Genomic DNA, 18043 nt, shown 5'->3' with positions numbered 1-18043 from the left:
GATAACATTGTATGTGAATTATACTTCAGTAAACAACAACAACAAAAGGATGTCTAAAGACAAAAGGAATTTAAAGATCAGTTTCATTGTCTTGGCTGTCCTCTCCACGTACGGATTTGAAGCTTTTTAGAGTAGAATCTCATGGACCGCCTTCTGCCTTTTGAAAGAGTCGTGTAGAATCTTGGGCTTGTGGAGGAAAAACTTCTGAATTTGGAGTTTCACATATATTTTTCTTCTTTTTAAAAAAATTTTTTTAATGTTTATTTCTTTCTGAGACAGAGTCAGAGCATGAGTGGGGGAGGGCAGAGAGAGAGAGGGAGACACAGAATCCGAAGCAGAAGACACAGAATCTGAGCTGTCAGCACAGAGCCTGACACGGGGCTCGAACTCACAAACTGTGAGATCCTGACCTGAGCCGAAGTCGGTCGCTGAACCGACTGAGCCACCCAGACGCCCCTCTTCTTTTTTTTTTAGATGTTTATTTAGTTTTGAGAGAGGGCACGAGCAGGGGAGGGGCAGAGAGAGAAGGGGCCAGAGGATCTGAAGCAGGTTCTGTGCTGGCAGCAGAGAGCCCAACGTGGGGCTCGAACTCGTGAGCCATGAAATCATGACCTGAGCCAAAGTCGGTAGGTTAACTGACTGAGCCACCCAGGTATATTTTTCAGTAAATGGTTCCCACACTGGGATTAAGATGAAATAACTAAGTTGTCTTTCCAAGACATTTAATTCCCTTTGTTCTCTTTTTAATCTATAGGAGGTCTTCTCCACTTTGCCACACCTATAGACCCTCTATTTCTGCTTCTCCACTACCTCAGAAAGGCTGATAAAGAGGTGAGTTCCCAGTTTGGGATATTAACAGTGAGGGAACAGAATACACTGTTTTAGCTTGATCTTCTCTCTCTCCTTTTAATGATCCAAATGTAGATTCCCCACAATTCACATTTGATTCAATTTAATTCAGGTTGGTATAGAACACCTGTATCACATGTGCTGGTATGGACTCGATCACTGACTCAGATCTGAGAAGCAGCACTAATCTCAGACTAGTTTTCCTGTGTCTTCTGAGAATCGCCTAGCCCTCCGTGCTATGTACCTTACTTGTTTGACTCAGCCTGACAGTGAAACTTTTATCATTAACTACCCTTTGATACTACTCCAAAACTCAACAAGGAGTAGAGGTTTCTGAGAAGTTAGTTGCAACGTGGAATCTGAAACCCTGTTAATGAACTTCTCATGCTCTGTTCACATGAAAATCAATTGGCCTGTCTTGCACTGAAAATGAATTTTTTTTCCCATGTATGACTTTGTAATGTCATGCATTGATCACTTAGAAAATATTGTTTCACTGAATTATGCAGATCTTACAAATGTTGACACATCTCATTACACACACATAGATTCTCCCTCTCTCTCTCACATTTGTTAATATTACCACTGGTCTCATCAGAAAACTATTATTATTATTTATTAGGAAGCTGTCATAGTGGCAGATATAACTTTTCTACAGTTCTAATTTTTGCTTAGAAGTTAAAGTTGTATCATTGGTTATGAGCACTGTCAGTCTTTTCCTTGAAGTGACAGGTTCACTTCTTTTATGTTCTGTCAAATACCTAAGTCTAAATAGCCATTGTCTGTAACGTTTCCTTTTTTTTCCAGTTAAAAATGGTATCCTACAAAAAATGATTATTTTTGCTCGTGACTCAGTGACGCAAGCACTTTTCCTTGAGGTGATCACTGTGCCTGGGTAGTGGCAGAAGGACTTTAGCATCTGTCCTAACACACAGAGTATTTAAGTTTATTTATTTATTCTGAGTGGGGGCAGAGAGAGAGAGGGGGGGGAGAGGGAGAGGGAATCCCCAGCAGGCTCTGCACTGTCAGTGCAAAGCCCGCCATGGGGCTTCAACTCGCAAACAGCGAGATCATGACCTGAGCCCAGATCGAGAGTGGGACACTCAACCAGCTGAGCCACCCAGGCGCCCCTAACACACAGAGTATTTAAAAGATTTGTACTCAGGCTCAAGGTTTAACTAAAAGTAGTTGCTTTTGCTCCTTGATCAAGGATATCCTTCAAGTGAAACTGGCTTTTAAAAAAAAATTTTTTTAACTGCCCTGCATGGCCATGAGGAGTACAGGGACTCCTGGGACAGTTTGTTGGCGTGGCCATGACTGGTGCTAAGGAGCCTGCAGTTTAACCCACCTTTGCACTTGAATCTTCAGTGCAAGTGTCAACACAGTGAAAACGCAGGTAGCATCTTAGCATTATTGTGCAAATTGTTTTGCATTTGCGGACCCCCTGAAAGGATGCTGGAGACTCCCAGGGATCTATCAACCACAGTTTGAAAATCTGTGAATTAACAACTTTAAGGAGTGAGTTGTTGTTCAAACTGCTCAGAAGAATCTGGATTTTCGTACCCTGGTGTTTACTTACAGTTTAAATGTTTATAGCTCATCTTATTTAGTCCTTAGACCAAATTTCCAAAACTTCCATATTGTAGGTGTGTCAGTTTAATTTGCCGTAAAAACTGAAAGTAAATAAAACTGATTTCAAACTTCTCAAGTCCTGCTTTCTCCTGATGCAGCTTAACTTCTTTTGTTCTCCTCCTTTCCTACATCCTCTGTCCTTTAGTGTGGATTAGTGAAATTGTATTCCTTACTTTATTCACGGTGCTCATTATCATGGAGCCAGTCTATTTAAGGCATGTAAGCAGTGAGGCAAGTAAGTCTTATATCTCTAACAAACAGAAATGGTTCTGGTCACCACCACGAAGGCCCTAGTAGTATTCAGGGGGGAAGCTGAAAACTTCCATTGGCTCCCATTTGCTTTCTAAGATACATTAACAGAGGGAAGGCCGTGAACCAGTACCTGTAATGATGCACATTTAAAGTGCCTCCCCACCACGTTGTAGTGATGTTTCCCTAAGACCATGACTGGGGTGAATTAACTCTCACCTTGGCCATCTGTGAGTCCTGAGTGTGCTGTGGCTGGTTCAGAATGGCACAGAATGAAGCAGAAATCCTGCTCAAAGTGGTGCTTGGCTTTCATTGTAAGCCGTCTTACTTCCTCTTCTGAAATACTTGGAATGCCCTATAAAATAACTCATGAGACATTTAGGTATTTCCTTCCCTGCATTTTAGACATGGTCTTTTCCTGTTTAGTTAAAAAAATATCGGTATGCACTTTTAAAATGTTGAGCATGGCGCCTGGGGTGGCTCAGTTGGTTGAGCGTCCAACTCTTGATTTCAGCTCAGGTCGTGATATTGCAGTTCATGAGTTCAAGCCCTGCATGGGGCTCCGTGCTGACAGTACACAGCCTGTTTGGGATTCTCTGTCTCCCTCTCTGTGCACCTCCCCTGCTTGTACTCTCTCTCTCTCTCTCTTTCAAAATAAATAAATAAACTTAAAAGAAACAAAATTAAAATGTTGACCTAGTCTTTTTTTTTTTTTAAGTTTATTTCTTTCTTTTGGGGAGTGGGGGCAGAAAGATAATTCTAACTAGGCTCTGTGCTGTCAGCACATGGACTATGAGATCAAGACTTGAGCCAAAATCAAGAGTCAGACGCTTAACCGACTGAGCCACCCAGGCACCCCAGACCTAGTCTTTTTTAATCCTGAGATTTAACATCAGGAAAATTCTTTTTTCTAGCTGTCCCAACTGTTGTTAACTTTATATTCAAAGCAAGTTGCTATTACATTTCCCTTTGGGGCATGTATGGTAAAGAAAATGAGAATAAAATGTTAGTTAATTATGAAATTATTATATCATAACTGTGTTGGCAGTCCATTGTATATAATTAGAATATTTTTTTAAATTGCTAAATACTTAAGGTATTGGTTGATCACGGAATATAGATTAAGGTAGAAGTCTAAGAGAAAGCCACTAACCAGCCTTAGTACCTATAATGATGCACATTTAAAGTGTCTCCCTCCTATGTAGTGGTGATGTTTCCCTGTGTCCCCTTAAGACCACGGGCGGGGGGTGCGGACTTAACCCTCACCCTGGCCGTTTGGAAGTCCTGAGTGTGCTGTGGCTGGTTCAGAAGGCACAGAATGAAAGTAAAATTAAGTAAGTAAGTGAAAGTAAGACTTGGAAAATCCCTGGGTTATTCTTACACTCTGAAGGAAAAAGATAGCATTTAAATTGAGGCACTTCTTGCCACTTGTTGACCTAAGAGAAAGTATGACAAGCTTTCACATGTGCTGCTGAATGAATGAGATTTCATCTCAAAACCAAAGAAAGCTGCATTTGCAGAAAGAAAGATGATCAGTTTTTCTGTCTTCAAATGGAGTTGTCACTAAAACAGAAAGGCATAGCGAGCTAAAAGTGGGACACGGGCAAAAGAATACATTTTTCATAAAGTCTGGTATCGTTAAGTCAGGGAACTAATCATTTAGACAGACTTCACCCCTCCATGCCCCTGTACAGTTAAGTAAAAATAAACCTGACTGAGAAGAAGAATGTTCTGAATTCCTATGTTCTGCCTTCTGGCCCATTGGCTACCAGGCCTTATACACGTATATAGATGAGCCTGATTTAATATGCGTGCACCTTCACTGTACTCATGCATCCGGCCATCTTTTCTTTTATTACGGTCTGCATTCGGAAGTACTTCAGACAGCTCTGGCAGGAGTGGATTCATTTTGATAATTTTCTTCTTGCTGTGGGATTTCTTTCTTCAACCTGGAGTAAGGATAGGGAGCGGAGCACTTTGCTCCGGGCATGATCTGGGCTGATTCCCGAGTGGTGGTCAGGACTCCCGCTCTGCTCACTCAGCTGGTTCTTCTTCATGTCCAGTGGGTCGGAACGGCCCCAGGTAATATCTGCCATCTTCGCAAGCTTCCGTGGCTTCTCGCATTTTGTTCAGAATTTTGTTCCCCTGTTTTATCCAGTGGCTATGCCTTTGATGCGGGTAGTATGCTGCTTGGAAGCCCAGTGCTTTCAAGAGCTTGCTGAAGGGAGCTGAGAGTCCGTTCTGGCACCAGTCCCAGTGTAGGGGTTCCTTAGGTGGAACCAGTGGCTTTGAACTTAGTTTAAAGGTTCAGTTACAAGATGATGTATCTTTTCCTCTTTTTTATGTGTGAGTTTGCCGACTGGAGTGCCTACATTCTGACCGAATAAAGTCTTTTTTCAGGGCAAGTTCCAGCCCCTAGATCAAGTCGTGGTGGATGACATGTTCCCAAATTGCATCTTGTTGCTGAAACTTCCTGAACTTGAGAAGTTACTTCAACATGTGACAGAAGAGAAAGGTATAGTACGTGGCCTTTGAAATGAGGCTTTGGCTGCTGGAAAGGCTGGGTGTCCGTCTCACTGAATGTAATACTTGCTCTAGTTTGGTCATAGGGGAGACTGACATTCAGACTTGCTTCCCCTTGTCAGTACTGGTCCTCTATTCTACTGGATTGTTCAGCCTGTGAAATTCCAACCAGTGGAATACAGTGGCCTGTCTCCTACAGGGCCAGGAATCGTGAAGCTTGGGCTTTGGTCTCAGTTCTTCTTTTAACTAGTCTTTGACTTTAGTTAAGTTTCTTGCCTACTTTCTGCCTTGGATTTCTCACTTGTAAAATTACATAAAATCTATACCTTCACCGAATCAAGAAGTGTTTATTGAGGGCCAACTAAGAAGCATATGTTGAGCACTAGGGTTAGACTCTAAGCTAGTTATAATTTTTTTTTTTTAACGTTTATTTATTTTTGGGACAGAGAGAGACAGAGCATGAACGGGGGAGGGGCAGAGAGAGAGGGAGACACAGAAGCAGAAGCAGGCTCCAGGCTCTGAGCCATCAGCCCACAGCCCGACGCGGGGCTCGAACTCACGGAACGTGAGATCGTGACCTGAGCCGAAGTCGGTCACCCAACCGACTGAGCCACCCAGGCGCCCCAACTAAGCTAGTTATAAATAAGACATCATCCTTTCCCTCACTAAGCTTTGAGTCTGCTGGGGACAAATGCAAGTAGGGCAATGACAGCAAGGAGTCACAGAAGTGAACTCTCGGTTTTCTGGGGATGCACAGGACAGATTCATACCCTGGCAGGTAGGGAGTGCAGAAAGTTGGGTATCGTGTTGCTCTCCTGGGGGAAATGACCTCTAAATGGATCCCTGAAGTGCTCTTAGAGCTCTAAGTGGAGCTCAAAGAGTAGCAGCATGACAGGGGCATCAATATATGGGAAAGTGTCATGTTTAGGAAGCTCCAAGGGGTTCAGGGTAGCCAGAGTATAGGATGCCCGGGATGCATTTAGGTTGGTAAGGAAGGAATGGGGTAGGATGTAGGGCAAGGGCTCACATGGTGAAGGGTCTTGTACGTGTCTGAATCTACCTCGTGGTAGTGGAGTGTCGGCAGAGTTGGAGCAGGGCAGAGCTGTAACGTGGAAAACGTGCTAGAGAAGCCAAGTCCAGGTCCCTGGAGGCTGCCGCAGCGGTCTCGGCAGGAATGGTGGTGGCCTGAGCTTAGCACCTGCAGAAAGTAGCGCCGAAAGGGAAAACCGGCCTCATCTAGTGTTGGGCGGTAGTCAAGGAGAAGGAGGAGTCAAGGATGACTGTAGAGTTGTGCCCTGACCTGCAGTGAGGTTGGCGTCCTGGAGACACAGGTGAGAGGAGCAGGCTGGGGGTAAAGAAGAGATGAGTAGCAGATACTCTTCATTTGAATTCTGAGAGGGGAAGGGAAGTGAGTCGATAAGTTGATAAGTTAGAAACACTACAACCTTAGTGTCAGTGTCTCAAAAAAGTCATCCAGGTAGTTTCAGGGTTAACATGGAAATATAGCGTGGGAACCAAAACAACAGGCTGATGAGCTGTGGTTGTTCGGGGTCACGGTCGGTTTGGCAACTATGACGGATCTGAGACCAAAGTAGCAGTGGTTCCAAGAAGTGTGAGCTTACTGCGGGAGAGGGGAGAACCTTACTGACTGCATTTCACATTTTAGGTTCTGCTCAATTCACATTCGGCCAGGCCCAGAGCTCCCATTTTGGATATGGTGTGTGGCACCAAGGTTTTATTAAAACAGGCCCGTTAAAGGGGCGCCTGGGTGGCGCAGTTGGTTAAGCGTCCGACTTCAGCCAGGTCACGATCTCGCGGTCCGTGAGTTCGAGCCCCGCGTCGGGCTCTGGGCTGATGGCTCAGAGCCTGGAGCCTGTTTCCAATTCTGTGTCTCCCTCTCTCTCTGCCCCTCCCCCGTTCATGCTCTGTCTCTCTCTGTCCCAAAAGTAAATAAAAAACGTTGAAAAAAAAAAATTTTAAAACAGGCCCGTTAAAGACATTCCCTGATGCTGAGCTCGGAGAAGATGTCCATCGTTTTGTGGATGACAAATAGCCATTTCTGAAAGCTTAGGTAGTGACGAATAATTACAAGTCATTTTAATTTTGCCAAGTTACCGGAAATTGAAAATGCAATTAATTCATTATCCCAGATTCTTACATTAGCTGAATAAAGAGCAATTACCTTAAACCCAAACCCAGAAACCCAAATTCAGAAGCAACGTTAACACACTGGCATTTGTTAGCTTACAGCCTGCATTTCAAAGCAAGATCTTCTCTCTCTCTCATTCCTTCCTTCTTGTGTGCTGAACTTGTGACCATTTACTGAGTCATTATCTGAACTCCTGTCGTCATCTCTTTCTGTCCTCGACATCACCTGATCATTGGAAGTTCTACTGCAATAGAAAGTGCATGCCCTACACTTCTCTTGTTTGACCAGCTCTAAATAAACTTCAAAATACGATGCCTTTCCGTTTGGATCTTCCTGGAAAAAGATGTCTGACTCAGTATGCTGTCCTTGTATTCAGAACTGATGTAAAGAAAATATTTCACATATTTGTGTTCTGGATTAGGGGTGAAATAAGTAATGTGAGATTGCTTACGTGTATTTTGATGAAGAGGCCTTTTTGAGGGTGAAAAATAAGAGATCCTACTATTTCCTTTTTTTGTATTTGTTCTTAAAATTTTTGGTGTTGCTTTTAAGCCTTCCATTATTTTAAGATTTACAGAATGCAGTTCTTTAGGGGCAGAATTTGATTATGAAGAAACTGTCAAGGCTTTTAGAGAATTTCATACATCTTTTAGTATATGAAATGTAATCTGAATTACTTTATGTTTTGCCTTAACATCACTGAGACAGAAAGAAAAATTTGAGGCCTGGAATGTTTAGAAACCTGGTTTATGTATAGGCTGATACTATATCTGCTTTGAAAATGAAAGTACATGGGCAGGTAAAATAATTATTTTAATTAAAAAAATCAAAGATACAGGAAAAACTCAAGAAAAAAAAACTGCAAATATTATTTGTACCCAACCCCAATAATCAACAAATGTTAATATTTTATTACAGTTGCTTCAGATATTTTTGAGGAAAGAATTTTTTAAGAACAGTCTGGTAATCTGATCTCAGGATCTGATGGCTTGCAAGAAAAATTAGAAGTGTATTTACTATATAGTTTTGAAGAAATCATTCAAATTTTTCATCATCTTTGGTTTGTAAGATGAAGAGTTTGAAGGGTTGAGAGTATCCCTCATACATTGTATTTACTACTTTGCAAAGTTGTTCTAAATCACAAAATAAAGCTTTTTGCTCTTAGCTTTATAGCATTGAGATTACTGAATGACCAGGAATGACCAGAATGCGAACATTATTTAAATATTGCAATTAATAGTGTCCGGTATCTACCTTAAAGAGATGTGTCTGGAATTAATAGCGTCTGGAATCTACCTTAAAGAGATGTGCCATGTCCTACAAGTAACTGAGTGCCAAGAGAGTACTAGATATATAGTAAGTGCTCAATAAGTGTTCATACTGTTAAGGCTGCTAAATTACAAATTTTAAATTCTTTGCTGATGTTTAAGGACTATATACACTGATACACATGTGTTTTTGAAGGTCCATTGCTAAATTATATTCAAATGGTTTAAGTAGAATGGGGATAATCAGATAACAATAAAAATATCTATCTACCCTATAATGAGAAATTATTATGTATCATTTCTGTGCCTACTGCTTTACATATGTTATGGTATCCTTACAGTAATTTCCTTTCACTATTATTACAACCTGCATTTTTACAAATGAGGAACAGAGGCTCAAAGAGTTGAAGTTACTGGACTAGAGTCACAGAGGTAGAAGTGGTAGAATCAGGATTTGAACCCGTGTCTGACAGCAACTCTTTCCTTTCCTTCTTGCAACTGCAAAACACTTCCAGAACACTCCATTAGAATTGTCAGTTGGTGTCTTCTATAAAAATAGAAACATCCAAAAAATCTTGTGTACCCCGTCTTAAAAGGCAAAAAGAGGTAGGAAAGAAGACAGAGAACTTCAATAACTTAAGGAAAAGACGTCTAAGTTTCTCATCCCAACAATGAGCTTTCTTCTGTTCTCGGGTACCCATTCCCCTCTTTTTTAGTGATTGCCTTGGGTACTGGTTGCTTGTTTGAATTTGGCTTACTGTCCATTTATAAGTTAGTGTTTGGTTCTGTTCTGTGTTTTACTGCTAGGATTTTCAAAATAAGTAACAAAGAGGACTGCTAGGGAGTGGTCAGGTGATATCCATGAGAAGGAGCAAAGATAAAGAAGAGAGCTGATTATCTTTAATGTCCTTCTTTCCCCAGGCGCTGTGCAGACAGAGCAAAACCTGAAACACTCACATTCCCCAGCCAGATGTTTTGATATTAGACTCCAGATGCTGTCTCAAAAGTCTATGGCATTAAAGACCTGGTTAAGCCTGCTAGGTTTATGAGAACCTCCCCCTGCTTGCGTCGTCCCTGCCGTCCCTGTGTCCCTACCGAGTAAACCCAGCCACAGTTGTTTGCATCCCAAATAATGATGGTGGTGACCTTAGTTAACATCGCCTATTTGTTAGTGAAGGAAATGATGTGTCTCTGTTTGCTAGCTCTGGGGCCCAGTATATTTTTTGCCAAAGAAGCTCACATTCAGTGGAGGGATGACAGAGGAAAGGCCTAATAAAGGCTTATGAACTTCATCTTGAGTGTAACACTGTTTCATATTGCAAGCCAGAGCTGCGCTGGGCTGTCCGATGTGATTAACAGGAAGAGCCAGGAAAACTTACCTGATTAAAATACCCCAAGTACAGTTGCCAAGTTTCTATCCCCAAGAGGCAGGAAAAAAAAGAGACCATATGAGTTTCTCCGTTATGGAAAACATTGAGAAAGTAGATGTGAGAATGTGCTCTAGGCAGTTTGTTCAACAATGCATCAGGGAAATTCAAGATTGTGAGCCGATTACCCAATTGCTGAACATGTTATTTAATTGTGGACTCACTTTTATTCCATCTTTATTTTGTAAACCCAATCTTTCCAGATGTTTGAGACCAGTTTTATCGGCACCAGACACATTAGGGAAAGAAACCTTTCCAGCATGTGCGCATATTATCTAACTCACCAACTCTTGCAAATATTAAATTTAAGACATGAGCAAACATGTTATGGTATTTTTCATAAGTGTGGGTAATTCATAATTGTGAGCCTTCGTGGATATTTTGAACTCCCTTGCTTATCAAAATTTGATAATTTCAAAATTAAGCAGTAGTTTAGCACTTGATCCTTTTGTAGCATTCTGGGATATCCGAGCTGGATGTTTTTTAGTGACCATCTTGTCCTGGGAATGTTTAATTAGAAACAAATTTATAATTAAAACCTTCCTAGAAAAACTCCTCCAGGCCCAACTAGCTTCCTTGGCGAGTTCTGCCATACTTTAAGAAGAAATAATCCAATGGAATAAAAACATACCATTCGTAATATTATCAAAGATCATGCAGTTTTAGAAATAAATATAACACAGTATATGTAAGACCAGTACACTAGATATTATAAAATATTGCTGAGAAATTAAAGAATTAAATAGAGAGATATACCATCTTCATGAATTTGAAGACTCAATATCGTTAAGATGTTCCTTCTCTCCAAATTGATCTATACATTTAATGTAATGCCTATGAGGCTTTTTTTGACGGGGAGTAGAAATTGATGAGCTGATTCTAGAATTTATATGAATTTGCAAAAACCTGCAATATCCAGAACAATTTTGAAAAAAGAAGAACAAAGTTGTAGAACCTACACAATCCGATGTCAAGACTTACTCTAAAGTTATAATAACCAAAGTGTGGTATTGGTTTAAGAGTAAATATATAGATAATGGAACAGAATAGAGAACGTAGAAGTGGACCCACACTTATATAGTCAATTGAATTTTTGTCAGTGGTGTCAAGATAATGGGAGAAAAGACAGTCTTTTCAACAAATGATCTAGAAAAACTGGATATTCATATAAAAAACAATGTTAACCCTCACCTCACAGTCATACAGAAAAATTAACTCAATATGGATCACTAACTTAAATGCAAAAATCAAAATTATTGAACTTCTAAGAGGAAACTTTGTGACCTTGGGGATAGGCGAGGATTTCTTAGGACACAAACCCACTAACCATAAAAAAAAAAAATTGTAAATGTAACCATAAATTACATTTCATCAAAATTAATATCTCCTGTTTTCTGAAAGTTACCATTAAGAAAAAAGAAAAGAGAAGTCATAGTTGAAAGAAAATGTTTACATAGCACATCTGATAAAAGACATGTATCTCAAATATATAAACTCTTAACGCAGTACTAATATACATATACAGCCTAGTAAAAACGCAGCAAAAAGTTTGAACAGACACTTGGCAAAAGAAGATTTATAAATAGCCCATAGGCACATGAAAAGATGTTCAATATCATTAGTCACCAGGGAAATGTAAACTAAAACCACAAGGAAATGTCATTAGCATTCACCAGCGTGGTGTGAAATAAAAAGAAAAACTATAAATTGAGGAACAACTGGAACTCACCTACCTGGTTGATGGAAGCATAAAATAATATAACTACTTAACAATTTCTTATGACTCAGTAATTCTAATCCTAGAGATTTACCCAAGCCTTACAAAAACATATCTCCATGTAAAAAGACTTGTGCAAGGGTGTTCAGAGGAGCTTTTTTGTTTTTATAGCAACTTTTCCAAAATAGCCCCAAACTGGAAAAAATCGAATGCCCTTCGGTTGGTGAGTGTGTAAACAAAATGTAGGATATCCATACACAGGATACTACTCCATAATACAAAGGAAGGAACTATTCCTAGCTGCAACACAATGGGTGAATCTCACAGAAATTATGTGGAGCAAAAGAAGATGATCACAAAAATATACTTCCTGTATGATTCCATTTCCATGAAATTCTAGAATCAAGCAAAAACTAAACTCTAATGACGGCAGATCAGTGGTTACCTGAAGTCTGGGTAGGTGTGAAAGCATTGACTACAGAAGGGCTCAAGAGAACATTTTGGGGTGACAGTTACGTGACCATATGTATACATTTGGCCAAACTCCTCAACTTGTACACTTAAAATGGGTGTATCAACCATATGCACATTATTCCTAAATAAAGGTGATTTTTAAAAAACTAAAGTAGTTACTGATCCAGCACAAGAAGCTAAGCCTCCTCATTTCTGATACAGTGTGTTTTGTTTTGTTTTGTTTTGTTTTGTTTTGTTTTGTTTTGTTTATCCTACCCCACAGCTCCCACAAGGTAATGCTGGAATCCAGTGATAGAATGTGGGAAGCAAGGCAGGAGTGAGTAATGGCTTTGAGATTCAAAGCCTGGTTGACCAGGAGGATGGTTTGGGAGGAAGCTGAACTGTCTGTCTTTAGATACAGAGCCTCAGCTCAAGCCTTTGGACTTCCTGATTGGGTTTGTTTAGTCTGAAACAAAATGAACTCCTCCCCCCCGGCCCCCCTGCAGAGAAAGTTATAGTTAGCCTTGGAGCAGGGGGAAGCAGAGCCAGGAAAGAATCAGAGGAAAAGTCATCAAAGACAGAAGAACCAAGAGGAAAATTTTTGTAGAACCTAGAACCATGGAGGAGTTTTTCCCACAAAGAACAAGGTCAGAAGTACTGAGAAGGGTGAAGACCTAATTGATCTCAATAAAATGAGTATCAGATCCACAGCTCTGAAGTCATCTGGAGTAGGAATCTGGTGCCTCTGCTTACTAGCTCAGTGACTTTGGACAGTCTAGTTAACTGCACTCTAACCCAGTCTAGGAAGGTAGGGACAAACAATGGTTTTGACCTGAGACCTATTCTGAACATTCAGTGAGAAATGTATATAAAGAACTTACAAAGGCTTGACTGTATATTTGTTTCTGATGCTGTTATCATTAACAAGCTGTCATTTAATCTTTTTTTTAAGTAATATTAAGTATTTGTTACATGCCAGGTGCTGTGCTATTGGCTTTGTGTGGATCATGTCACATAATAGGTGACACTGTGCCCTGGGTGGATCGGAACCCAGGCAGTATGGCTCAGAGCCTGTGGTCTCTGCTTCTTCTGGTAGAGTGTTAAGGAAGGGCCTACAAGGGGCTCAGGGAGTGGGAGAGAGGAAGGAAACTGGCAGATTGTGGAATGTTCTTGCAGGAAATGCGGAGGTGGAGGCCAGAGGGAAGTGAGCAGCCGAGTCAAGATGGGATTTCTTAGGAGAGACCTGCACGCTGAGCTTCTCTGGAGATTTGTCTTGGGCAGTGACCAGAGCTTCTTTAGAAGTTTTAACCCATGCAGCAGCATACATTTATTAAGTGATTGCTGTATGCTCTCAGAATGCCCCTTACTCTTGCACATGGGTAGGACACTGTCTCCAGGGAAGTTGAGTCCAGCCTCGCCTGGTTCCACAGCAGACTGTTGCCCCCGGTGGTCCTGGCTCCAGCATGACAGACTTTGCACCTTGGAATTCTCGGACTCCTGACAGTGCCACTTGCAACGGTCTCCTTTTCATTACGCCAGTGACACACGCCGAGGGGATGGATGCAAAGGCCCAGCCCGTGTTCCGTCATGCCTCCTGTTGCCCACAACGTGAACAACCGCAGGCTGCAATGGGGAGGAAGACTACAGGTGCTGAGGCCAGCCCCTCTCCCATCTAAGCCGTCCCAGGAATGCAAGCAATTTAACAGACTGCAGGAAACGATCCCTCCCTAAGCATTTCCACTTCCCACGATGATTATGGAAGAAAGAGAAATTGTCATTCTGCATGGCTAGCAACATCTCATGGGGCAAGTCTGCATCTGGCTTTAGGATATTGAAGGGTCCCCAAGATAACTCCTGCACTGGGCAGGAGGCTGGGAGTGCAAGCCCCGCCTCTGCTGACTGCACAGAAAGCAAGAAACTCCATGAATGAAGTGTTACCAAGGAACTAACAGCTCAGGTCACAGTATGCAAAGCTGGGTGGATTGTAAGGGGGGGGGGGGGCAGTATAACTTACAAGAGGGGAACTTTTTATCCCCCATTACGGGCCAAGTCAAGCCTATCATAAATCTAAATTCCCTTGAATAGCTATGGTTAGACTGGTGATGTGTTCAAACATAGGCATATCTTTTCTTCCTTCTCACTAATCCCACCAGGACAGTACTAAGTAGTTAACGAGATTTTTTTTTCCCTGAATGTTTGCAACACACTTCATATGCATCTCCTTTTAGTTTTTGTTTTCTTTCTCGGGATTTCCATTTTTATTTTAGAAAAGAAGTCTTTCGGGGCGCCTGGGTGGCTCAGTTGGTTAAGCATCTGACTTTGGCTCAGATCGTCATCTCACGGTTTGTGAGTTCGAGCCCCGCGTCGGGCTCTGTGCTGACAGCTCAGAGCCTGGAGCCTGCTTCAGATTCTGTGTCTACCCCTCTCTCTGTTCCTCCCCCTCTGACACTCTGTCTCTGTCTCTCTCTGTCTCTCACAGATAAATGAACATTAAAAAAATATGGGGCGCCTGGGTGGCGCAGTCGGTTAAGCGTCCGACTTCAGCCAGGTCACGATCTCGCGGTCCGGGAGTTCGAGACCCGCGTCAGGCTCTGGGCTGATGGCTCGGAGCCTGGAGCCTGTTTCCGATTCTGTGTCTCCCTCTGTCTCTGCCCCTCCCCCGTTCATGCTCTGTCTCTCTCTGTCCCAAAAATAAATAAAAAACGTTGAAAAAAAATTTTTTTAAATAATAATAAATAAAAAAAAATAAAAAAATAAACATTTAAAAAAATTTTTTAAAAAAGGAAGAAAAGAAGTCTTTCATTGAAAACACTGAGGTAAGCTTAAACTTATGTCGACAAATGAAGGTTGCTTGGCATGTTCATTTGCTGAGTTTTAAAAATCGCAGATTTTCTACAGATTTGTTGGTAACCTTTTTTCCAGTTTTACTGAGAAATAGTTGACACACATCACCTTATAAGTTTAAGATGTACAGCATAATGGCTTGACTTACATATATTATGAAATGATCCCCACAATATGTTTAGTTAACATCTATCGTCTCCTATAGGTGCAATAAAAAGACAAGAAAGAAATTTCTCTTTGGGATGAGAACTATTAGTATAATTTGATGATTTTCTTAAATTCCCATTCATTTAATGGTTGGATGAAACCTGAGTCACCCAAGTTCTGGCTTGCGATGATTTTTTAACTTCTCAAGTATGTTCTCAGGCTTAGAGATTGACTTTTTTAAGAATATAAACTGTTACAAAATATTTTTAAATTATTGTGGATGTTACATACATATCTTGTATACGATATAACCTTATGAGTGTATTTTTTTTTGCTTAATCCACGCTTCTGTTTTGTTTTGTTTTTCTCTTTAATCCAGAAATAGACAAAAAGAAATATTACAAGTACAGCAAGGAGAAGACGATAAAGTGGCTGGAAAAAAAGGTAGAGTATGCCTCCATTACCTTACAGCAGAAAGTTTTAATGCTCCTTTTAAAAAATATTTACAGAAGGAGGTGAGTGTGAATCTAAAGGGCCATGTTGTTTATCCAGCTAAAATACAGAAACTGTATAGAGATACCCAAATACTCTTCATCCTCCCTAACTCATGTATCTCTGGGTTTAGCTCCATGTTTTCCTTTGACCTGCATCCCCATTTCCCATGATCCTCACCCCTGAATGAAAGAAGTTCCCACCATTTGGTGATGGATATTTGAGTCTTACAAGCCAGATAATACCAGGCGTGACACGCACTTACTGCTTTCAGTCCCTGTCTCAGAGGTTGCTTTTGCTCACACAGCGAGGCAGGGGGCTGAGGCAGACGGGATTCAGGCCTAGGGGAAGTGTGTTCCACCTTCAGCATCCGGATGCTGGAGGGAACTTAGTGATCCTAACATCCCAGAACTAATCTCAGGTCTGGGGCAATGGTTTTCAAATAGATTCTGTGGGTCACAACCAGTATTTCTCTTGAATGGAATGGGATTGGGGTGGGATGGGATGGGATAGGATAGGATAGGATGTATTAAAATGTAGCACAGAGTAAGGGCAAGTAGTAAGTATGGTTCTATGAAGCATATATATGTGTTGAAGTACTGGGTTGCTGGGTATTGCTTACTGTAGGTGTAGTAGAAACAAACTCCTTTGAAAGCCACTGGTCTAAGAATATTGTGGACTTTCATACTGATTAAGAATCTCACCAGTCTAGGTCTACTGATGACAGAGTTTTTCAAGTTCAGTATAGTACTGATTCTGAAGATTCTCTTCTGTCTCGTATGTGGAAAACACACTTGTCGTACCATGTTACTGGGCACACGGGGAACCCAGAAACGTGGAAGTGAACCTTGCGGAATTAATCAGGCTCCTTCTATACAAAATAGTGGAAAGATTTTACAAGTGCCCCTGTGGTTCAGTTTTCATTTGCATTAGTAGTAGGTGAAAAATAAGGGTGAGTGCTGAGCAGGGTCTCGGCATTTAGGTTTTGTTGTTAGCAAGTGATGATGACGTGAATCGCAAATTCACATGTATATTTATCAATTGTGTTTCTTTTCTTAAATTCCTAGGAAGTGGGATATTAATATGATTTATTCCATTTAGAAAAAAAATTATTGCATATAAACTTTGTGCCAGGCTCTTTTCTAAAGGCTTTACATATATGAACTCATTTAAGCCTCACCACAATACCGTGCATTAGGTACTATTTTTGTCCCCATTAGATAGAGGCACAGAGAGGTTAAGTAAGTAGTCCATGGTCACAGAGCACAGCCAAGTAGCCTGACTCCGGAGGCAGTGCTCTCATACTGCGTAGGCATTTAGAGATACATGTTTTGACATCATCCCCAAATGCTGCCGCTGTTGCTCAACTCCTGTCCAAATGTGCATCTCTCTCTCGTCTTCTGGTATCTGGTCAAGACATTTCTAGGTCCTCAGTTACTTCTTCCTGGGTCTTAAATGGATCGAGGATCATCTGGAAGGTTGTGGATCTCTAAAGTTCCTTGGCAATACCCTGATGTTTCCCTTTTGGTTACTTTATAGGTTAATCAGATTGTGGCAGCCTTAAAAACCAATAATGTAAATGTCAGTGCCCGGGTACAGGCAACTGCATTTTTCTCTGGTGACCAGGCTTCCAGTGACAAGGAAGGTAAGGAAATCAGTTTTTTTAATATTATGTATTTATTTATTTATTTTTAATTTGAGAGAGAGAGAGAGAGAGAGAAAATGAGCATGAGTGGGGGAGGGGGCAGAAGGAGAGAGAGCAAGAATCTTAAGCAGGCTCCACACTCAGCATGGAGCCTGATGCAGGGCTCGATCTCAAGAATTATGAGATCATGATCTGAACCAAAATCAAGAGTCTGACACTCAACCAACTGAGCCACCCAGGCACCCCGGTAAATCACTTTATCAGAAATTACTTTTGCCTGGAGTAAGTTGCTGATTTACAAATGCCTGCCTTATGATTTTAAAATCTTCATGTCCCAGAAGCTTCGCATCCGTGTCCGTGTGTTCTCATAGATCTTGTGGCCGTGTGCACTTCGTTTCAGAACCAAGTGGTATTTCTACCGTAGATCGCTGCTGTCACTAATCGATGCTTAAATAATTCCTTGGGCAAGTACGTATTTTGCAAAAACAGTAATAGCCACCCTAACAACTCTGGCCGTCATTCGTTGAGATCATGTTGTGTGCCAAGCCCTTGGCTCATTTGCCAGTATACACACAGTATCCCAGCTAACACTCCCCTTAAGTCTCACTTTACAATGAGAGTCTGGAGGCTGCACCCAAAGCCACACAG

The 18043-nt window shown here is 41.3% G+C and overlaps 1 protein-coding gene across 5 annotated transcripts in view; it reads left to right on the top strand.

The window, feature by feature from the left end:
• Positions 1 to 18043, top strand: part of RNASEH2B (ribonuclease H2 subunit B) — a 68050-nt gene that overhangs the window by 30474 nt on the left and 19533 nt on the right. For 4 of the 5 annotated variants that reach the window (XM_045052622.1, XM_023251282.2, XM_045052620.1 and 1 more), the window contains exons 4-7: positions 755 to 831; positions 5131 to 5245; positions 15638 to 15702; positions 17290 to 17395. In XM_045052622.1, coding sequence (XP_044908557.1) covers positions 755 to 831; positions 5131 to 5245; positions 15638 to 15702; positions 17290 to 17395 — 363 coding nt within the window. Of the gene's footprint in view, positions 1 to 754; positions 832 to 5130; positions 5246 to 8642; positions 8759 to 9591; positions 9963 to 15637; positions 15703 to 17289; positions 17396 to 18043 lie in introns of those variants that run through there. The other variant, XM_045052627.1, reaches the window with a different exon arrangement.

The sequence above is a fragment of the Felis catus genome, chromosome A1, assembly GCF_018350175.1.
Source record: "Felis catus isolate Fca126 chromosome A1, F.catus_Fca126_mat1.0, whole genome shotgun sequence".
Classification (NCBI taxonomy): domain Eukaryota; kingdom Metazoa; phylum Chordata; class Mammalia; order Carnivora; family Felidae; genus Felis; species Felis catus.
The sequence above is the reverse complement of the archived record's forward strand: the minus strand, read 5'-3'. Positions and strand labels throughout refer to the sequence as shown.